Source organism: Trematomus bernacchii, unplaced genomic scaffold, assembly GCF_902827165.1.
Source record: "Trematomus bernacchii unplaced genomic scaffold, fTreBer1.1, whole genome shotgun sequence".
Classification (NCBI taxonomy): domain Eukaryota; kingdom Metazoa; phylum Chordata; class Actinopteri; order Perciformes; family Nototheniidae; genus Trematomus; species Trematomus bernacchii.
This window is the reverse complement of record NW_022987588.1, coordinates 207,047-231,449: the sequence shown is the minus strand read 5'-3', so window position 1 is coordinate 231,449 and position 24,403 is coordinate 207,047. Positions and strand designations below refer to the sequence as shown.

The 24,403-nt window shown below is 37.6% G+C and overlaps 2 protein-coding genes across 2 annotated transcripts; both read right to left on the bottom strand.

Annotated features, from left to right (window-relative positions):
- Nucleotides 1–2,268: 2,268 nt before the first annotated feature.
- Nucleotides 2,269–8,332, bottom strand: LOC117481118 (poliovirus receptor-like). Its single transcript, XM_034128658.1, has 5 exons — nt 8,244–8,332; nt 6,207–6,551; nt 5,794–6,096; nt 4,830–4,923; nt 2,269–2,379 (listed from the first exon to the last, which is right to left on the bottom strand). Exons 1-5 carry the CDS (start codon nt 8,311–8,313, stop codon nt 2,346–2,348), a joined length of 846 nt encoding a protein of 281 aa, XP_033984549.1. The 5' UTR covers nt 8,314–8,332; the 3' UTR covers nt 2,269–2,345.
- Nucleotides 8,333–15,313: 6,981 nt separating this feature from the next.
- LOC117481116 lies at nt 15,314–18,174 on the bottom strand. Its single transcript, XM_034128657.1, has 5 exons — nt 18,025–18,174; nt 17,631–17,948; nt 17,458–17,548; nt 15,814–15,883; nt 15,314–15,707 (listed from the first exon to the last, which is right to left on the bottom strand). The coding sequence occupies exons 1-5, from the start codon at nt 18,092–18,094 to the stop codon at nt 15,630–15,632; spliced, it is 627 nt and encodes a 208-aa protein (XP_033984548.1). The 5' UTR covers nt 18,095–18,174; the 3' UTR covers nt 15,314–15,629.
- Between the last annotated feature and the right edge of the window lie 6,229 nt (nt 18,175–24,403).

Sequence of the window (24,403 nt, the reverse complement as noted above, 5' to 3'; positions counted from 1 at the left end):
TAGTATTCTGTAATGTTTGGGGTTCAGTTTAAAGTTTGGCATGTCATTTAACAGGAAAAAACATGGATTTAGGCTAATTTCGATGTCTAAAACGGCTTTTGTGAGAGCATGAATCGAATCCCAGAAATGTTTCAAGAGATCACAATCCCAAAACAGATGCATAAATGTTCCTTCTTTTATTTTACATCTCGGACATTTTGGAGAGTTTTCTTTGGAAATGTTATGCATCTTTATGGGTGTGAGGTAACATTTGTTGATACATTTAAAGTTTGCTTCTTTGATTTTATTGCTTGTGAATGGAAAATGTGTTCTTTCACAAATATTCAGCCAAGTAGTTTCATCTATCTGTATCCCTAAGTCCTTTTCCCAGATCTTTAGAAGTTAGAAATGATGACTGAGCTCTTTTAGAAAAAACTGCATTAAATTCACTAATTTTAACTTTGATCGTGCTCGATGACATCAATATCTCCTCCTCTTCTAACAATCCCGATCTCAATTTATTGCTTTTAATAATTGATTGGATCACGTTCCTAATTTGCAGGTATCTGAAAAAATCCTTATTTGAAATGTCATATTCTGCTCTTAAATCATTAAATGATTTCATTATTATATCTTTGTGAAACAAATGTTTCAATTGCTTTATACCTGATTTCGTCCATTTGTTTATATCGATTGACAACAAATATTTGCTAAGATCAGGATTGTTCAAAATAGGAGAAAAGATGGAAATACCAGAGTTAACATGAACTTTTTTTGTACAGTCCCTCCAGGCTAAAAGTGTATTGACCACTGTAAAACATTTGTCCATATTTTTCACCTTATTGAAATCTTTAACAAATATAAGAGTTTCCACTGGCAACGGGTCAAAGACATTGGCTTCTATCTGAACCCATAGTGAATCCTTTCTTCCCAGAGACCATGATAGTACATTTCTTAATTGAGCTGACCAGAAGTAGTGTTGAAAGTTAGGAAGACCAAGTCTTCACAGATTTGACCTTTATTGCTAATGTCTTTGAGTTGATGATTGGCACGACTGCTGTACATTTTGTTCGAAATGTTTGACTATTGTTTTTTGCCAATGCATCCTTGAATTAAATATGATATTTTGAAAATACATTTTGAGCTTCCCCTCTAGTTTCACACAAAATCACCGCCGTCAAAATCTGTGATCCTGTCTGATAACCATGGTGGCACCAAGTTTGTTAACAGCTTTCCAAATAAAGCATGTGATAAAGTATGATGAAGATTTTTGTTTTTTGTAAGTCACAGAATCTGGTAAGTCACTATGTTCAACTTAAATATAAAATATGTTCATGTACAAGTCATATATCAGAGATACAGAAATCATAATAACAAGATGGTTTGAGACAAATGTAACATATTTACATGTAGATGTTTTTAATGATAGTAATAAAAGAAAAATATTGTAACCAATGCATGGTCTAATACCCAATGGTAAGCTAACATGAGGTTTCTGATTCAAATCAAATTAAATCAAAACATTTGTTATATTAACACACACAAGTAATTATCATATATCTCCCTATTTTAGAAAACTATATGCAATCGTTTTTATATTGCACACTAGTGATGGACTTACCGTTGGAGTGGTCCAGACCATAAGACGCAGAAAATACAGCAAACTTCAAAAGTGGGCATTTTATGTAAAATATTCAATATGTATTTGACATGGCATCACATCCACAGCAAGGCATGCTGCCCTGGCACAGAGAGCAGCTTTGTATAGCCACCACCCTAAGATGCTATCAAAAGCAGGGGTGATATTTACCTATGTCTAATTAATACATACAAATAAATCAACCAAACAGAAATCTAAGTCGTGTTTCATCTGAAACTTCAACAGGAGCTTTACGTGTATTTGTGAAGGAGGCGCACCAAAAGCCCCCAAAGGAAGTGGTTGGTTACTAAGTTACAATTTCAACACCATTGTATATTTTGTATGTGCAGGTTTTCTTTTGATAGATACAGTGTCGGTGAAAAAGCTCAAGACCAATGTCCCAGTATAGAGTTAATCTTGACTTTGACATTATTAGATTGCACAAAACCCAAAGAGGCTACTGTTACATGTGACACTCTGTATTACAACATACGGTGCATCTAAATAGAATTGCACAAACATACCAGATGATTATCAAGGAAGAATTAAGGAAAGGCAAATCAAAATGGAGCGTTCTCGTTACTCTTCATGGTTTCAACACTGACTGAGGCCACGGGAGGTCGTTACTGGAGAGGGGCAGAGAGGAGAGAGGTTAACTCGTTTTCACACGATTTAAAACAACGACAAGCATTTTTGGTATTTAAATGACATGGGGAAATAAAATACATCAACGTATCGCCTTGCAGCTTGGCAACAACTTACTGTAGGGGAAACAAAACATAGTTGGAATCAAACATGAACAAGATCTTACAGGTTGAAAGAGGATACATTTCAATGAACATTTGTTGTTATGACAACGTAGCCTGTGAATAAACAACATAGGCTAGTGCTGGTCATCTACACTGCTATCTTCCTATTGTAACAACCACACTCACTTCACTGTTAGACATTCCCTAATTTAATGCATGATCTGTTTGGTATTTTGAAAACAGAAACGTATAAATATACCTTATATAGGTATGGCCCTACAATATATCATTTAAATATAGCATGATAGGTCCACTTTAATCTACATATTTTAGGCTATACTTTAGCTACTCACCCTAAATTGTGGTTTTCCACTTATTTTTTGAGCAAATATAGTCACTGGCCTCAAATGTTGCCTTTATAAACTTTTCATAATTTTCTGATGGAAGATGGCCAATGTAGTTTGACTATTTAAAGGTTTATTGTCATAACACATACGCAACTATGGTTTAATTATGTAATGTATGAAAACTTACATTGCAAGTTCCTCAACAGTGCAATTACAAGACATAAATAAGACAATATATATAAAAAAACAACAATCAAAATACAACCTTTGCCCTATCTAGTTACAGTAGGGGCGCGTTCACATGAAAGGGGTTGTATTTGGAGCATTCGACCAATCACAAACATGGACAAGCGTACTGACAGCGCAGCGCGTCATACTTCCTGAATGAAAAGTCAACTATAATATTAGACAAATATGAAGACGTTAAACTTTAAAAATCCATGACTTAAACACTTTATCCAGGATAAAAGCCACATAGCTGCACCTGCAAGGTGAATACAGCTGGTAAAATAAAAAGTTTTTGAATGCGTACATTAACAGGTTTATGATATCACTGCCCCGACACGAGTAGATCTGACTTTAATTACATTTGACTCGAGTGTTTCGACAACTTAATGTGTTGCTTAAAATAATACTTCTGCATACAGTATGTGACACTGTGAGTGTTGCACGGCCAGATACGGCTCAAGAAGCTGACTCAGATAAGGAAATAGGCCTATATGATACATTATGATGTGATATGATATGAATGATAATGGGACACATCGACGTCTGCACTCACAGTGCCGCGGACTGTACGTAATGTTACTTTGATCCGGTTACTTATGTTGTGGCAGATATTTAAGTAAGCTTTCTTAACGCTAATGTTATAATAGTCAGATTGCTCTGAAGATGGGAGGTGATATTCTATTAATTTTCACGTTCACACAGTCGGTGATTTTTGCCGGCCGTCTTTCCTGCAACGGCAGTTTAAACTGTATTTCCTTTCTCCTGTAATATGACTTGATCACTTTAAACTCCGCACACTGAGCTCTGATTGGTCAGTAGGCGGTGCTTTCACTGACTTGATCTCTTCGCCTGCAACCTAACCTGCTCCGGACCTGGTTAGCCGCTCAGCATAAGTTACCATGGAGATCTAGGCCGCTAAGAAGTGAACCAGCTTCGTAGGACCGGAAACCCAGAGTTTTCCCTGAAGTTAGCTCACTAAGCGAAAATCCGGCTTCGTCGTACAGGCCTCTGGAGTCTATGTTGAACCTCCACAATCAGCTCCTGTGTGTTGCTGCTGTGAGATGAAGGTTGTTATCCTGGCACCGAGTGTTACAGCCGCAGCCTTCTCTCCCCCACTAATGTCAGGGTTCGGACCTCCTCTCTGTACTCCGTCTCGTGTAGTTTGCCTCATCTATTTTTTAAGGACACATACCCATGTTGGCTAAAAGCATGTTGGCTCAAAGTCTGAGGCTCCAAGTTCACTCCTGACCAGCACACATTATAGTTTAGTTTAGCAACAACCTTATAACCAAGGCTGATGCTGCTGATATCACATAAGTTCATCAGCCGGTGGAGTTTGCTGGAAAACTCCTGAACTAATCCTTTCAACAGGACATGATGATAAGCTCCGTTTCCGAGACAACGAGTCTGCACTGATAATGGTTTTATGGAGTCAACATATGGACAGTGGAGCCACCTGTGAACCATATGCAAACGATGTGTCGTCTTTCTGGAAACAAATATTGCCTCGGGTTGGAAACCAGAAACAAGAGCTGAAAGGAGAGCGCATTATTGACCAGCTGCAAGCATATATCTATCTACACATTATAATTAACCTTTTACTGCCATTCAAACATTTTGGGATATGTCTCTAGAGTTTTTAATTCTTTAGACAATGCTTTTTATTGGAGCACCATGGAGGTTCACTACAGCTAAAACAATAATCCAAAATGTAAATTTTACAACACACTATTTAAATCCTTCAAATACATTTGGCTAGTAGCACAACTCTTACCATCCGACCATAGATCGTGAGAACAAATCACACAGTTCTTCAAGGTTAAACAGACATAATATTGTTTGATTAAGATCCTGTTCACTGAAACCAGTTTATTCAGACGACAGTACCTGCTCCAGGTGATGTTTGCAGGTGGATTTGCTTCAGCCTCACATATAAAGGAGCCTTCAGAAGTCTCAAGAATGGTCACTTCCATCGGTGGAACTGCAAGAAACAGGGAGAGAGGATAAGCGGTCATTGTTTTAACTTTAACATACTAACTACAGCTGAACCATTACACTGTTATCATGCTTTCTAAGGCACCTGATTTAAGGGACTTTAAAAACCTAAACCTCATGGATCTCTAAACTGCTGAATCCTTTTATCTACACAACTTTAGCTGCAGTGAGAGATTATTGTTGACTTTTCACAGAGAGGCTGCTGTGCAAATCAAAGTCAAGGTGATAAATTACATAGCAAGCAAGCCAAGTATCTAACAATAGACAGAGGAAACTGCAGGCTACGTAATACCTGGCTCGATTTATAGTCGCAATGTGGATGGAATGACAAAGGAGTGTTTTGTTTAAATAGAGATGTGGGTGGGGAATTCCACTGAGACAGTACATCCTTGTACACGGAACTGTTCGAAAAGCACATAGTCATCACATCACTATATGCTTCTATTGGCTAGCGCTCCAAGACATTGTACACAGGCTAAGGGGTGGGACATCTCTCAGCGGTTGACCAATTACATCAGAGCCAGCCAGCTAACCAATCAGAGCAGACCGGGCTCTGGTGACAGACAGAGGGTGAAAAGAGGTATTGCAGCACAGTATGGGAAAAAACAAAACAAAAGAACATGTCACATTAGAAGCACAAAATACAAACGTGAACCTGAAAATGAGCGTAATACTGTATGTCTTTTAAAAATCAATCTCCAGCATTGCTTTTAGCACCTTCAACCAAGACAGAGGCCCAATCCGCAAATACAACTGAGACCAACCTGGTTTTCATATTATTAATGAATAAATCCTCAGATTGAAAATGGTAATATGATAAAGAATTAGAAATGTAAGACAGTATTTGTATACCCACAGTAGACCTGTATGGTGAAGGGCAGGGTTTCTTCCATCTTCATGGCTGCACTGGTGATGACACACTTGACCAATTGACCGTCTAATTCTCTGGTAGGTACTCCAAGCAGCGAGCTGATTGTGGTTGTAGTACTGTTAGCATTCAGGGTGGAGGTGGTTGATTCTCTCACTTTTCCTGCCAGAGCATCAGTGAGCCAGCTTATTGCTGCAGGAGGCTTTGAACCAGCAGCCGTGCAGGTAACAAGAGAAACCTCTTCATTACCCAAAATAGGATGATCATCCTTCAGGATTGTCACCGGAGGCACTAGGAGGGTAAGAATACACAAATAAGTCAGCATAAAACCATAGAGGTATAAACATTAGTCACATTTGTATTCTCTCAGTAATGTTTGTATGCACTACATTATAGCCTACCAAGCACATTTAGAGGTATCTCAGTCTTGTGAATTCCGCTGGGAAACAGCGTGAAGATGCAGGTGTAGGTGCCTTCATCCATCAATGTGACTCCAAATAACTGCAGGGATCCATTCTTGGCTTTTAAGTCCCCAATAAATTTAAAACGGCCATCATCTCCATTTCCATTGACAAACTGTGGTCCTGTCTTCAAGATTGTAAAGAAGTTATTGTTCTGAGGTTTTTCTCTGGTCTTCTTCTGCCAGGAAATTTGGTTGAGTGTTTCTGTAGCGCCGATAAGTTGGCAGGGAAAGTTGGCAGTCCCTCCTTGCACAACGGTGACGTTTCCTCCAATCACCTGAAGCGCTGCAAGATGCATAAAATCACATCAGGCAAAAAATCAAACAGAAGGTACAAACCATAGGGCTCTCCTATGAAGCAAGGTGAGCAGGTTTGTGTGGTTCAAGGTTCAAGTTCAAGGCTTTTATTGGTCATACGAACATAGCTACAATGTAGTTATGACAATGAAAATCTTAGGTCACAGGCTCCTCTAACAGTGCAACACAATAAAACAGAAAAACAGAACAAAATAGTGCAAGTAAATAGTAAATACAAAAAGAACAATAGTAAAAAAAAAGTGAAATAGTGCAATAAGAGTCTATATACAAGTGATTGGAATATGATATATTAAATAAATAGTTTCTAAGTAGCAGCCAGATGAATGTTATGGATGTTGTTTCAAAGTCCAGGTGTTTAATAGTCTTATGGCCTGTGGGATGAAACTGTCCCTGAGTCTGGTGGTTTTAGTCCTGATGCTGCGGTACCGCCTGCCAGACGGCAGCAGACAGAACAGTTTGTGGCTGATGGGGTCTTTGATAAAGGCTTTCTTCCTGAGAAGCTGGGAGTAAAGATCCACCATGGATGGCAGCTCCGTGATGAGCCGAAAGCCAGAGTTTTCCATGGTATGAGGGGGCTCTTTTTAACCTGGCTATATTTATATAGCAATGTATGCTGCTGACCTATGTTCAGTACTCATTTAAATGTCATAAAAACAGTCAAATTGAAATGGGCTAAAAAGAGACATTTCAACTAGTTACTTTAAAAAAAGAAATCATCATATTTCAGTCAATAGTGTCAATATGAACAATACAGATTCCCAGCTGAAAGAATAAGTTCAATATGAAAACGTGTCAGCTGTAACGTAACATTATTGAACAAAGATGTAGATGCATTGTTTTGCGTTTATTGTGCCTCTTTCTCTTTTCTCCTATATGATGGGACAACATGCAGAGCCATTATGGTGGGAGAAGTGATAGAGCCTTTGTTTGAACATGTATCTTTTAGGAAAATGTAAAGTAGGCTACTAAAGTAAACACTACACCTCATCACGTTTCTAACCTTTGCATCTCATAGTATGCCTATGTGGTTGAATTTGCTTAAATAAATACTTCTCTGGGAGGAGTACTCAGAACTTGTACTTGAGTAAAAGTAGAAAGTACCAGAGTGTAGGAATATACTCAGTGACAAGTAAAAGACCAGCATTAAAAAAGTCACTCAAGTAAAAGGTACAAAAGCATACGCATCAAAATAAACTTAAAGTACAATAAGTAAAAGTAATAAAGTAAAGCATTATTAAGTAACTAAAGGTACAAAATAAATGTAGTGGAGTAAAAGGACACGATTTACTTCTGAATTGTAGGGGAGTAGAAGTAGCCTACAAAGTAGCATACAATGGAAATACTCAAGCACAGAAGTATCTCAAAATTGTACTCAAGTACAGATTGAGTAAATGTACCAGTTACTTCCCAGTTCCCACCTCTGCTCCTCATGTTTTCTCATCTCTATTGTTACAAGACATGTGCGCCACAAGGTGTTTACTGATTCATTACATTGTGGTCAAATACAGCAGCAGCTCCTCTTTGTTCTCTCCTTCGATATGTAAGATGCGTTCTGCTATCGTGTTTTTACTATTTTTGTGTAAGCAGCTCTGTATTTTATTCTACCGTACCATAGCGTAACGTGTAGATATAGAGCAAGTCATTTTCTTGTAAAGCTTACCTTCGACTGTGCTCTGAATCAACGTAAACACAGATAAGAATACTGGTGCTGCTGGAGAAACACCGTGCATTATGACGTCTCCATAGATTCCCGTTGTGTGTAACATCGTGGATGTAATCATCCTACGCCATCTGAGTACTGAGCAGAGCTACTGTCAGCTCTGAAAGGGGAAAAGTGTTGCTGTCAAACAAAAGGCAACTGTGCCATGACTGCGGAGGATCTGCATTCCAGCGAAACGTTTCCAATCTGCAAACAGTACTTCATTGTTTATCATAAAGCACATTGTCGGAAGAGGAAATACAAAATATGTTGCAGTTTAACTTCTAACCCTAACTCACTACATGAAGAAAACACAGTGAACTCAGGCCCCCAAACATTTTTCCAAACTCAGTTATGATTCATTTATCAATATTAAGCCTTTTGTCATTTTTATTTGAGTCTACATTGTTGAACAAAACACATCTGAATAAGTTAATCCAAAAGGTTAGGGAATTTGGTCTGGTCACTTCCAAGATTTGTAACATGTTGTATGTTGTTGATGTTCTTTGTGTTTATGCTTTATCTTTGACATACCTATATGCTGTACCTATAACAAAGTACCTCCGAGCTGTAACACACTTGAGTAAATGTTGTAAGTTACACCACTGCAGCTGGGTAATTACATCTATAATAATGCACCAAGAGTGGAAATTGAATTGTAATTATAGCTGCAAAAATAATGCAGTGAAATAAAAATAAAAACAAGTAAAACAATTTTGTCAAGTCCTTTTGTCCCCAAACATGCAGCCATTGAAGTCAGTCTACTCTACATAATATATATTAATACAACACTAATCAATTAACAAATACTGTCAGAAATCTGGTTGTTATTTCAATAAATTCAGCTTTTATTCAGCCAGGGCCTTTTTGTTCTGTCATGACCTTTTGACCTATCCTCCTTACCACAATTCCTCTATTTTCTAACGCTAACTCGAGGGATTTAAAAAAATAAATAACTTGACACGATACTCTCCTCATCTTTTATATGCACCTGAGTTTTTTCTTTTCCCCATGTAGCTTGTTTCTGATGTCTTCTGTGAGGCAGCACCATCCAGTGTTTTTGTCAATCTGAACCCAAATTCAATGTATGTTGACAAGTTACAACTTGCTTATCCAAGGGAAAACCGTGTGCCTCCTAGACCTGTTCAATTTATCTTACATTTGTCACTATTCATTTAACTGCATGCAGTCTTGACTTTCAGCATTGTCTTAAATTCCGTCTGTACATGACAACGAACAAAGCAATAATACAAAAACTAGCAAATCACACAAAACACAATCATCTCAAAATGTAGGACGGTCTATACAAGTTGATTTTGTCCCTACAAACACTAATTTCTTGCCAGAAATGGCTTACCAAGTTACTAATGTGTCTATAATGTTGCATTACAGTGACTGTGTGAAACATTTAACCTTTGTCACCATCTGCTGGCCATGAAACGCTCACATGTTCATAGCACAAAAGAAATCAGCAGAAATGAACAAATGAAATATAACAATAGTGCACGTTAGCATAACATTACCATGTGAAACAGAAACACAGATTTTACCTTTATTGCTAATGTCTTTGAGTTGAGCACGACTGCTGTACATTTTGTTCGAAATGTTTGACTATTGTTTTTTGCCAATGCATCCTTGAATTAAATATATTTTGAAAATACATTTTGAGCTTCCCCTCTAGTTTCACACAAAATCACCGCCGTCAAAATCTGTGATCCTGTCTGATAACCATGGTGGCACCAAGTTTGTTAACAGCTTTCCAAATAAAGCATAAAGTATGATGAAGATTTTTGTTTTTTGTAAGTCACAGAATCTGGTAAGTCACTATGTTAAACTTAAATATAAAATATGTTCATGTACAAGTCATATATCAGAGATACAGAAATTATAATAACAAGATGGTTTGAGACAAATGTAACATATTTACATGTAGATGTTTTTAATGATAGTAATAAAAGAAAAATATTGTAACCAATGCATGGTCTAATACCCAATGGTAAGCTAACATGAGGTTTCTGATTCAAATCAAATTAAATCAAAACATTTGTTATATTAACACACACAAGTAATTATCATATATCTCCCTATTTTAGAAAACTATATGCAATCATTTTTATATTGCACACTAGTGATGGACCTACCGTTGGAGTGGTCAGACCATAAGAGGCAGAAAATACAGCAAACTTCAAATGTGGGCATTGTATTTAAAATCTTCAATATGTATTTGACATGGCATCACATCCACAGCAAGGCATGCTGTCTGGCACAAAGAGCAGCTTTTTATAGCCACCACCCTAAGATGCTATCAAAAGCAGGGGTGATATTTACCTATGTCTAATTAATACATACAAATAAATCAACCAAACAGAAATCTAAGTCGTGTTTCATCTGAAACTTCAACAGGAGCTTTACGTGTATTTGTGAAGGAGGCGCACCAAAAGCCCCCAAAGGAAGTGGTTGGTTACTAAGTTACAATTTCAACACCTTTGTATATTTTGTATTGTATGTGCAGGTTTTCTTTTGATAGATACAGTGTGGGTGAAAAAGCTCAAGACAAATGTCCCAGTAAAGAGTTAATCTTGACTTTGACATTATTAGATTGCACAAAACCCAAAGAGGCTACTGTTACATGTGACCCTCTGTATTACAACATACGGTGCATCTAAATAGAATTGCACGAAAATACCAGATGATCATCAAGGAAGAATTAAGGAAAGGCAAATCAAAATGGAGCGTTCTCGTTACTCTTCATGTTTTCAACACAAGGATCTCCAGAAGTGTTGATGTGCTGAATCGTGTATTCCTTGTAAACAACTTTTTAAATTATGTTTTTTACTGTAGCGATTACCATCATAGGGTCACACATACAAAAAGAATGCTTAGTCATGACAATAATGCTTTTGCCGATAAAACTTTAAGTTCAGTGATACTGTAGATTGTAGCTGATTGCATCAACCGTCAAATAGTTCTAGTTATCTGAACAGTGGTGAAGTGGACTTTACTTGATCCATGTAGTGTGAGTTTAGTGTGTCTCTGGTAAACAGTGATTACCTGATGCTGTTTAGCTGCTGCTTTTTTGATAAGACGGATGGATTTTGACAATGTTGTTCAAATGACATTGATGTCTGTTTGTATTGCTACCAAAACGAGAAATGTGTGTGATTTGATCTCCTGTTTATATCTATAACTGATTTAATATAAGTTTATCTGAGATACAGAAGTCATAATAACAAGATAGTTTAAGACAAATGTAATATATTTTGATGCATTTCTTTTTAATGAGAGAAATAAAACTAAAATGTTCTAACCAATGCATGGTCGGTAAGCTAACATGAGGTTTCTGATTCAAATAAAATGAAATCAAAACATGGGCTTTTTTTCTCTTAACAAACGCATGTATTTATCTTATCTCCCTATTTTAGAAAACAATATACTATAATTTTTATTTTGCACACTAGTGTTGGACCTACTGTTAGACCATAAGAGGCAGAAAATACAGCAAACATCAAAAGTGGGCATTGTATTTAAAATCTTCAATATTTATTTGACATGGCATCACATCCACAGCAAGGCATGCTGCCCTGCCTGGCACAAAGAGCAACTTTGCATAGCCACCACCCTAAGGTGCTTTGTGTTTCGTTTCCACGTTGTCCTGTTTCTTATTCAGCTTTAAACTGAATCTGAAGCTTCTGCACAGACTCCCTCTGCTCGTGATTCGCCCTGTAGACTGCACAGCTGTGGAGTGGATGAGGAGCCACCTGCAGGGACTGAAAGTTAATCAACTAAATAAACTCAGATATCAAAAGAGCCAATAAGCATAAAACATTGTTTCAATAACATTATTGTTTGAGTAATGAAAAAGTTATGCTGACCTCTCCTCCCAACTGGACACAGAACTGGACATGACTCAGGATGTTGAGGTGTTAGTCCAGCTTTTCCTGCAGAGATAAAAAACACTTTCCAGTTTGAGTTCAGACACTTTATTATACGAGGAGTAATCATTCTGACTGGTATTTGCTTCAAAGGCCAATCCAGCTGCTCGGACCTACAGAACATAGCCATGATTTAAAGGGATCTCTTGGTTCAAATCTGTTTTATATGGCTAAACTATTTATATTTTACTGTCCATGATGCAGGATTTGTGTGGGTACTGTATGTGATCAGATTAGAAGAATGAAGGTTATTACAGTTAATTGGCTAGATAATGAACTGTCCAATATTTTGTAAATGTTCTTTATTCAAGTTTAGGGTTTATTTAACACTTGGTGTCCCTGCAACTGCACAGGTTCTCAATGTGTGGATGCCCATAGTGGGTTTTATATAACTGCAAACTCAAGCAGATAGAATGTCTTTATTACAAAATAAAACCACTGAGCTAAAATTAGCAAAACAATGTAAGGATCTTGTTCAAACAACACACTTTACACGTTACAAAATAAAAGAAGCAAATCTTTTTTGAAATGGGGGCAACACTTGACGGTTTGCATTGCAGACATTTTGAGTCGTCAGAGCATGAGAAGCACAGTTTGAAAAGCATGATGGCTGCTTTTTATTTAGGTGAGCCAGCTCCTGAGCTCTGCATGTGTGTGACTTGAGGAATAGAGTCATCATTAACATTAGTTACACCTTTACTTTTCTCACTTTGAGAAGTCAAAATGTTTGCCAAGAAAAGAGTTTGTGCAGTAATCGATCGACATCATCAACAGTTCAAATTATGCAATGGCATTTTACTGGAAAGAGTATTAATAATATTTTAGTAAATCTAGAAAATATGTAAACGTCTCACATTGTAACTATAGAGCACGGGACGACAAAAGGTGGAGGAAGTCATTTTCCAGCAAATATGAAGAAAAGGCACATTACTTAGAACATACATAAATGTAGCTCTTGTAATGACAATATGCTACACACAGGACTTAACAAAAAACTATTACTCACATGAAGAGGCAGACAACTGAAGTGAAAACACATAGCACTAGCAGCAATCCAATTACAGCTGAGAGTGTGTTTAGAAAAAACCACGATGGATCGACTCCTGCACAAAATCAGATGTGAATTAATTTCAGTAACATGTCAATAGTGTATAAATGAATAGCCCTGCTTTGTGCTCAACATACCTTCAGGTTCCCCGGACACCGTTAAATTCCAATCAATAGTTCCTGTAGCTCTTCGGTCAGTTACATTACATCTATAGAGTCCTGCATCGTCACGCTGAACATTATAAATATTCAGCTTTGAAGGAAAGGTTATGTCTATCAGTGTGTGAGAGGTGAAATTTGAAAAATTCTGATTATCTATGAATGAATATGCAAAAAGAAAACTGTCTTTGCTCCAGCTGAATTGCACTACATTTGTTGTGGAAATGTTGCAAGTGAGGATGACAGAGTCTCCCCTGGACACCTCTATACTCCTGTGATCCTCTCGAGCAATCCCTAATATTGAAGGAAATATTAAATCGTTAGTATATCTACAAAAAAGCATGCATCACAAACACAAATGTCCACTGTACCTGCGAAGACTTGGCCCATAGCATACAGTTGAATGGAGAGCAGAGCTGCTCGGTTGAACATGATGTCCATCGGATACAGACAGACTGAAACTTCAACATCATTTCAGAGATGTTTTTGTGTAGGAGGCGCAGAGAAAAGGAAGTGGTTAGTTGCTAGTTAGTTTGTTTATTTGACTGCTCAAAATGTGTCCATACTTTTGCTGTACATTAAATAAAGTAATATAGGAATCATACAATTCAACAAACCTCTTTACTCCTGCTTTCATTTAGAGGAATCCCTAATATTGAAGGAAATATTAAATCATTAGTATATCTACAAAAAAGCATGCATCACAAACACAAATGTCCACTCTACCTGCACAGATGACTTGGGATAGAAGTTGAATGCAGAGCAGAGTTGTTAGGTTTAGTTTGAACATGATGTCCATAAGATGAAGACGGACTGAAACTTCAACATGAGCTTTACGTGTATTTATGAAGGAGGCGCACCAAAAGCCCCCAAAAGGAAGTGGTTGCTTGTTATTTGGTAGCTCAAAACTTAAATTAATTCACATGACTAAAATTAGATAGATTAATTAAATGAATAATTAATTTGATTAATATAGAAATTAAATCTTAAATAAATGTCAATAATCGACCCATTATTACCCAAAGCATTCATCTGGTTGCATCTTTAGAATGTATTTAATTTATTATAATAATAATAATAATAATAATAATAATAATAATAATAATAATAATAATAACAATAATAATAATAATAATAATAATAATAATAATAATAATAATAATAATAATAACAGCTATGTATAGTTAGTTGTATTTCACTGTACAATATTTAATCTTACATTCTGTTTCTTTCACCTGCAATATTTTATTCAAATGTATCGCACTGTTTCATTTGCACTATATTTATTTTTGTATTATTATTATTGTTATTTTTGTTGTCTTATGTCCTTTATATAATATGTCACATTGTTGATGAAGCTCTGGACCTACGATTTTCGTTGCCACAACTACACTGTAGCTACTGTGCACATGATTATAAAACCCTTGAATCTTATAAGGATGTCATTAGGAATCATATGATAAACTGATACATTTTATGCCGGGACTTCAAGAGAATGCTAAATATTTTTTGAAACAAAACAAGTGTGTTTGCTCAGTTCATTGAATATGCTTTTCCCCATACGAGTAAACAACTCTTGCTTTGAAAGAGTTCAGTGCTTTGATCAAAAGACATTTAGATATTATTATAAGAACCACATATGTTGCTTTAAATTGTCAAAATGGCCGTACTGCAGAGATCTTCAACCATCACATAATCCCAACCGTAATACCCTTGATTTATCATGTTACTTAACATATTTAAAGCGTCCGATCAGTAGCCGAGAAACACACTCACAGATGTCTTAAACTGAAATAAATAATTAATACAAATAAAACTACCTAATGGTAGTGACTGAAATGAAATTGAAACACCTCCCCTGTAATTCCTCTACAAAACACTGGGAGGCACACACAACTGTTGAGTAACTTTATTGGCCAAAATCATCGGCAGCTTTCTTTGATTGGCTCAGAGTTCAGGACAGATGAGAACAAACATTCAACAAAGACATCAATAATAAACCATATTTATAAGAACATATTAAAATACAAAGAATACCATAAATATAAAATAAACATTTAAAACATATGTCCTTAAAGTGACAGCACTGGTTTAAATGAAATGTTAGATAAGCCAAAGGCATCAGTGACCAGTCGTCCCTCCTTCTGATTGGCTTCCATTGCAGCTCCTGGTTTGTCCGTGTCTCTTCATTTTAAATGGCTTGAGCTCATTAGAGATCATAGATGGAGTTGACGTTCTCCATGTACTGACTCCTGCGATTTATATTTGTCCTACTGCCTGTGACACCCTGCGTTCGAGGTAGGCCAACCAAAAGAGATAGAAATGAAAGGTTAACATTTTCTCAGAGGAAGAAATGAAAATAAAATACATTTGAGAGTCAAAGTCTTTCTGACCTCTCCTTCGGACTGAATATCCATCTGCCCCTCGACTGCAATCTGGTTTGGCGTCCTGGCTCTGAGTTTTCTGCAGAGAAAAAAGTTTGAGGGAAAGTACAAAAGTATTATCAGCAACATGTATTTAGAGTAACAATACTTATTCTTGAGAATTAGCCCCTGTGAGTTATATTACATTACATGTCACTTGTAAGACACATTTATCCAAAGCGACTTACATACTCATTACTGTGGGAAATCCCCACAGGAGCAATTTTGGGGAGAAGTGTCTTGCCCAGGGACACAACGACATGCAGTGCAGTGGGGTTTGAACCTGTGACCCCCTGATCTGAAAACCAGCACACAATCCACTGCACCACATGCCTCCTTATTTTTTATATATATATATATATATGATATCTTCTAAACTCAGAGTACTGCGTTCTGGCAGGAAGTTCAGGGCCCCTCGTTGTAAATGACTAAGATTTAAAAATGATGTTTCCCCGTGTCAATACAACTTTTAAGTAGTGACAGATAAGCGATGGACACTGATCCTTGTTGGTTTTTAAAGGAATTTTGAGTGGGGAGGGGGGGTGCTTTCTCTTTCTTTTATTGTTATCGATGATGTTTGCCAATTTCAACACCTTAATATATTTTGTATGTGGAAGGTTTTCTTTTTGATGGCTACAGTGTCGGTGAAAAGGCCAAAGACACATTTCCCACAATAGAGTTAATCTTGACTTTGACATTATTAGATTGCACAAAACCCAAAGAGGCTACTGCAGCATGTGACACTGTGTATTACAACATACTCTGCATCGAAATAGAAGTGCACACAAATACCAGATGATCATCATGAAGAATTAAGGAAAGGAAAATCAAAATGGAGCGTTGTCGTTACTCTTCATGTTTTCAACACAAGGATCTCAGAAGTGTTGATGTGCTGACTCAAAACGTACAAATGTTTTTTATTGTAGCGATTACAACTATAGGGTCCCATGTACAAAAATATGCTTACTAAGGGAAAACAGTGATTACCTGATGCTATTTAGCTGCCGCTTTTATTCTAATTGACTTACAAAGCACCTCTACAGAGGTTACACACCACTGGTCGATGCGTACAGGAGCATTTTGGGGTTCAGTATCTTGCCCATGGACATTGACATGTTGACTGCAGGGACTGGGGATCAAACCACTGGCCCTTCTATAACATTATTTTCCCCCTGAGCCACAGCCACACTGTTCCTAATTAAAAGATGTTGTTAAGCTTCCTATCAAACCCTTAGAGCAAATCTACCTAGAGTTGCTGGGTGGACCATGGGGTGAGATTTTATTGTTAACTGTGATATCAAACGTCAAGAAAGAACTGATTCCATGAGCGCCACGAATGAGATTCAATTTACCTTTGCTTTATTTTTGGATGGAGCTTAGATTGCAGATATTACAAGATCAAATCAAGACTGAACTGAAAACAAACTACGTGTGTGAGAAATTATGATTTATCTGTATTTTAGCACAATTTATACTTTACTGCAAATGCAGAAGGACAATATCTGTGATGCATACTACATTTAAACTAACTTAAAATGCAATTAATTATAAAAAATATATACTTAAATCATACAACATACTTCGTAAACCCGAAAGCCCAAAGGTAAGACTCACCTGTAGAGGCAGACAGCTGAAGTGAAAACACATAGAAGCAATCCAATTACAGCTGAGAGTGTGTATAGATAAAACCACGATGGATCGACTTCTGCACAAAATCAGATGTGAATTAATTTCAGTAACATGTCAATAGTGTATAAATGATTAGCCCTGCTTTGTGCTCAACATACCTTCAGGTTCCCCGGACACCGTTAAATTCCACACAATAGTTCCTGTACCACTTCTTAGGTCAGCTACATTACATCTATAGAGTCCTGCATCATCACGCTGAACTTTAGATATATTCAGCTTTGGAGGAAACGTTATGTCTATCAGTGTGTGAGAGGTGAAATTTGAAAAAGTCTGATTATCTCCGAATGAATATGCAAAAAGAAAACTGTCTTTGCTCCAGTTGATTTGCGTTACATTTGTTGTGGAAATGTTGCAAGTGAGGATGACTGAGCCTCCCCTGGACACCTCTTTACTCCTGTTTTCATTTAGAGGAATCCCTAATATTGAAGGAAATATTGAATCATTAGTATATCTACAGAAAGCATGCATCACAAACACAAATGTCCACTCTACCTGCGAAGACTTGGCCCATAGCATACAGTTGAATGGAGAGCAGAGCTGCTCGGTTCAACATGATGTCCATCGGATACAGACAGACTGAAACTTCAACATCATGTCAGAGATGTTTTTGTGTAGGAGGCGCAGAGAAAAGGAAGTGGTTAGTTGCTAGTTAGTTTGTTTATTTGACTGCTCAAAATGTGTCCATACTTTTGCTGTACATTAAATAAAGTCATATAGGAATCATACAATTTATGTGTACAATATTGAGAATTGAAACTTGCATCAGGTTGAATATAAACTATCATTTTTAATTTTCACATTACTCATTTGTGTTATTAACTCAAGTATAACTGCAGGAAAACCACTTTGTTTTCGGTTGAGTGGTTGAGTTACATGGTCCTGCTCCTTATTCTAACCATCATAACCATGTCTAGATGACGACTCTCTGATGTTGTTCAGTGGGATTTAAAAAACAACAAATATTGTGCTGCTGCATCAGAGGTGTGAAAACCACACTTCTTAAACCTTCATTCACAGACGACATGTGGAGTAAAATCATAGCTGAATTTAATTGATTTATTGCGTCATTTCTGCTAGCTCAGTGTCTTGGCGTACACAAGTTTTTATAAACAGTTGGCAGGTTTGACCTCTATTGGACTGAGTATGAACAGACTGTTCTTCATTGCCCATGAGTGTGTGTGTGTGTGTGTGTGTGTGTGTGTGTGTGTGTGTGTGTGTGTGTGTGTGTGTGTGTGTGTGTGTGTGTGTGTGTGTATGTGTGTGTGTGTGTGTGTGTGTGTGTGTGTGTGTGTGTGTGTGTGTGTGTGTGTGTGTGTGTGTGTGTGTGTGTGTGTGTGTGTGTGTGTGTGTGTGTGTGTGTGTGTGTGTGTGTGTGTGTGGGTCACTGGGTTGATTTAAACATATTGTATATATCGTACAGGTTGTAGATGCAAAATAGATTTGCCATTATTATTATCATTCTTAACTCCTTCATAACAAGTGATTGTATCTGAAAGTATTTACAGATCATCGCAGTAAATCCAAACATTAAACCAATCTTTAAAGCCACATCAAGACATCAAAATGTATTCATGGTACAAGGTGAAGAAGTTCTGATGTTGAGAGGATTGGTTGAAATATAAAACAAAAAGGCATCCTGTCATTAGTGGGCTATGTTTAAAAATGTGTTTGCACCAGCTGCTAGGTGATGAAGAATAATAATAAGGAATAAGGAGACAATGATAACGATAACCAGCATTCGTTTCAGTCTGTTTTGAAAGGAGTGTCTGCCCTGCCTTGCTTTGAACATTAGTGTTAGTGGTACTCTGCTGCTCCACTTGATGGCAATACAAATAAAGAGTACATGAAAATGAATAGCATTGTTGTGAGAAGAAATCAGCAGACATACTCATTCAAACCAAACTGTACTCTTGTCAAATGACTTCAATCCCTTTAAATGTCATGGTCTCATCAGGATGTATTTACAGAATAGGAACACATCTCGATGATGTAGCTTAGCCGACAACCAATATTTCCATGTCTATGTCTACAACCCCCACACACAGGCTCGGCCACTATATGAGATGATTCTCACTTCCTCCATGTCTGCCCACACGCACACAGAGATCAACTGTCAGAAAAGAACAGGAAGCGGAAACTGACACTTTTCAAAGGTGTCAGAGATAGATGTGGCACGTGATTAATGTGTTCAAAGCAGAGTTGACCTTGGAAGTTAGGGTGGAGGTGCATGACATAAAAAGCTGAGAAAGATTTAAAGCAGTGATTATGAAGGACTTGCTTTAGTTGTACTGAGCACCAGAAGGGGCTGCTGTAACAATCTTTTCCCAACTTCCTGTTCCTCACTACAGTTAAGCATTAGGTCACAACATGGAGTGAACGTGTATGTCTGTGAGTGTGGGTTTGTGTTGTATAGTGTATTTGGATTTGTATCTTCTTCTCTCGTACTCATTTGTAAGTGTGAATTCTTAGGAATTCACACTTACAAATGCTACAAGCTGTCATAGGTGTGCCTCTCTCTCTCTGAAATTGTGTTATAGGTTGAAGATCTCTTACTGTAAAAAGGCCACAGTGTGACCAAAGGTCTAGGACAGGGGTGTCAAACTCAATTTAGTAAGAATGTCACAATAATGATTTTAAAAGAAAAGCTACATTCTGGAAAAACATTGATTGTGACATTTTGAAAAAGAGAAGTGACATTTCTAAGAAAAAAGGCTTATTTGGACAAAAATAGTCAAATTCTGAGAAAAAATGCTATACTGTATGTTGAAGAAAAAAAGTCAAATTCTGAGAAAAAGTCACATACTGTAAAATGAAGTGGCGGGCCGGATTTGGCCCCCGGGCCTTGAGTTTGACACCCCTGGTCTAGGAGCTGAAGAAAACATTTACGATCAGGCAAGACGCCTTTTTTATAGGTGTGTCATATTTTTGAGCAGTATGTGAAGGGGAATCAGTGCTTATTGATGCTGCACACATGCCCCCTTCCTCTCTGTAAGCTAAGCATAGTTGTTGCGTTTGGGTTGTGTGTTGTGTGTGTGCGTTGTTTGTGCGAGTGTGTGTGTGTGTGTGTGTGTGGTTAATGAGTTAGGTCTTCGGTAATGGCAGTCAGCACAGCAGACACCCTTGGTCATATTCGCCAGAGACTGAGTTAGAAGGCACAACCAGGCAGGAAAAGAGAAGATTGCTTTTTAACAACTGCAAATGAATCCTTTCAGCATTATCTTATTTCCTTACATTAAACAAAAAAACACCTTTTCCAAACCGTGCGTCTTAACCCAATATTCAGAAACTGATTAGCTGTTTGGAATGCGTTCGTTATCCCTTATCCCTGCTCTTCAACACTTGCAACTGGGAAATCATGAAGGCACGGCAATATAATGAGCACTACAGAGGGAAACAGGAGTCCTTAAGCATGATCACATTAGCAGGTTCAGCAGGGGCCTCCTACACACAAATACACCTACCACAGGAAGCCTCAAACCTTAACCGTCACACATACACATGTTGCCATCTTACAGAGAATAACACACACACACACACACACACACACACACACACACACACACACACACACACACACACACACACACAACCCACACACCCACACACCACACACACACACACACACACACACACACACACACACACACACACACACGCGCACACGCGCACACACACACACACACACACACACACACCCACACACCCACACACCCACACACACACACACACACACACACACACACACACACACGCGCACACACACACACACACACACACACACACACACACACACACCCACACACACACACACACACACACACACACACACACACACACACACACCACACACACACACACACCCACACACCCACACACCCACACACCCACACACACACACACACACACACACACACACACACACACACACGCGCACACACACACACACACACACACACACACACTGACGCACAAGCTGCCTCTGAATCACACTTCTTCAGAAGGCCTCAGAGAAAGAGATGGAAAGAAAAAAACATGATTCAAGAAAACTCCAGGAGCAACAGAGAAACTAATTGAATGTGTATGCTGCATGCCTTTGTGTGTGTGTGTGTGTGTGTGTGTGTGTGTGTGTGTGTGTGTGTGTGTGTGTGTGTGTGTGTGTGTGTGTGTGTGTGTGTGTGTGTGTGTGTGCGCGCGTGACGGGATGGTCTCACCCCTTCAGGCATTGATGGATGTTTGTGAATATTTGAGATGCCTCTTGGAAAGCCCCTGGCAGAACACAGAGAGACATCAGAGCAGCTAATACCTCTGTTCTCCTTCCTGAATACTGTATGATTTGCTTGTATGTGCGTGCATGAATTCAAATCAGTAGTAGCAGAGAGCAGTGCTCTAAAGGTTTGGAAAGGGAATATTTTTTGTTAGACGTTACAGCAAGAAGACAGTTTGTCTGATTAAGTATTCATGTTCTCCCGGCTGCTTGCAGATTGAACACAGTGAAAGCTAATCTGCTGGAAATGTGTGTCCTGTTCTAAATCTGTGTTTAATATTTCACACATATCTGTATGTGCTTGAGTGTGTGTGTAAACATGTGTATGTGCAGGCAAAGTTTAAGAGGAAAGATGGCAACAACTGAAAAAAGGGATGACAGGATTAAGTGTATCAGCTTTTACATTACATATAAATGAAGTTGCTCTTAGAAACATGCTTTTTATTGTTGAGGTTTTTTTGTTGGTAAAATAAGGATATGAACAGGGACATTTGTTTAGGAACGAACATATCTAGTGTTGATTTCAATCAATTGTTTAATAAAAAAAAGGTTATTGTGATGCTATTTTTGCAGCCTCACCTTGCGCACAACCTTTTTTATTCTTCTTACAAACAGGTTCTGATGGTCACGTACGAAGCGCAGGACACCAGACCAGACCGGGGTTTCCATATTGAGTTTTACGTGTGGTTTAGGCAAGACTGTGGTTTTGGTATTAAATGTAAATGGTTTAAGTTTCTCAGACTTCGTGACGCGTTTGACTTGACGCTAATCTGCTTTGGATGTGTGAAGAAAACGATGAAATACAGTAACCATGCTGTTGTTGCTACAAGCCGGTGATGTGTTAAGAGAGTGGAGGGAAAACTAAGATAATACCTTTCCAATGAATGCATTTTAAACAGGTTAACATAGTAATTGACAGACTCACCTTTATAACATTGTTGGACTTAAATTAGACAGTTAAACATTTATCTGCTATATCGTCTTTGGCAGTGGCTAATTTGGCCTCTAGCAGAAATGAGAAACAAGCTCTTCTCACTTCCATCCGCTTGATTTTTTCCAAGTCTAGTTCTGATGCAATTACCCAGATTTCACTCATCCCTCTCTGGAGCCACACGTTTGAAACAGCATTCTTGTTGCAGTAGTACTCCTCAATCTGACTGATCTTTAAAATTGAAAGAGTTCCTTTTAAGTATTAACATTTTATATCAGGGTCGAACCTGGAAAGTAAATAGCAAACATTTAGTCACTTCACCAAGATGCTACATTTAGATGCTTGTTTCACAGTTCAAGTTTTCTTTTGCAACTCCCAATGGGAATGGAGAGGCAATCAAAGGTTCAGTCAGAGGTATTTTAAACATAGAAAATTATTTCCAACAGATATGATATGCATGCATTAGGAACAGAAAACTAAATGTAGCATTGTAAGTCAACTTCAAGGCAGGTAGAATAAAAAACGTATCACACACTCACTCACAAATACAAAAAGCCCCAGGTTGTCAAATAATCACAGCATCTATTTAAACAGGTGGATGTCCTCATAGGGGATGAAGTTATATATAATTGATGGCTTGCTGTAGAAAGAAAATCATTAATCCTCTACTTTCTATTCAATATTCAGTGTGACGTGGTGTTCAATGCCTCACTCTGCTCTTCTTAATCGCTTTTACAGTAAATTAGCTTCCTCCTCGTTTGAGCGTGCACATGAAATACTTCAATCATAAGAATATTTAAACATTAATCTTTCAGTAAGAGAGCTTTCTGCACAGGGTTTTTATTGGATGTAGGATCTGATTGGAGGAAATTGCTAGAAAGATACTTGAGTTTGAACTGGGTTTTAGATTATTGATGTAACAGCTGAAATATGATTTTAGACAGAAATAACAAGACACATGAAGGACCTGCAAAGAAAATTCTAAAACACAAACCTATCCTTCTCCTAACCCTTATAATAGTATAAACTATTGTGATATAAATGGGCCCTAGACAAGTAAAATCAAAAGAGACAAACAAACAAAAAGCCATTTTATTATGCTTTATTATCCAATTCAATTGCATCTATGTTAGACAGAGGCCTCACAAAAGGGATGTTTCTCCTTTATTGGCTTAAGGGTAACATTTTGATTATGGTAATTGGTAGGATTACAGTTATGTTGCACATTTTCTAACTTAAATGTATATTTTTTCAGTCGTCATTACTTATGTCGTAAAAGTGGCTCCTAGATTTTAGCTGGATGAATAAAATATTGGGTCATTTTCAGTTTTGGTTAGTTTTAAACATGGGCATTTCCAGAGGACAATTCTATCTAAAACGTAATAAGGACGGTCACATTATTTCCAAGTGTTGTTAGTATTGCAAAAGGATAAGACATATTTTAAATGTAGTATGGCTAGATGTAATGTGAACTTGCTCGTTGTTATGCGTGTAGTATTCATCCTCTCCTGTGTCTTTTATTGTTTTTAACGCTATTTCAAGCTGCAGCAGGTAGACATTTTCATCTAAAGCCAAAATAATATCCACAAATGTAATGGAAATCTAGTGTTGCAAAATGTCTACTGGCTATACAAATTAAATATACATATTCGACTGTAGCCATGCTACTTTATTCA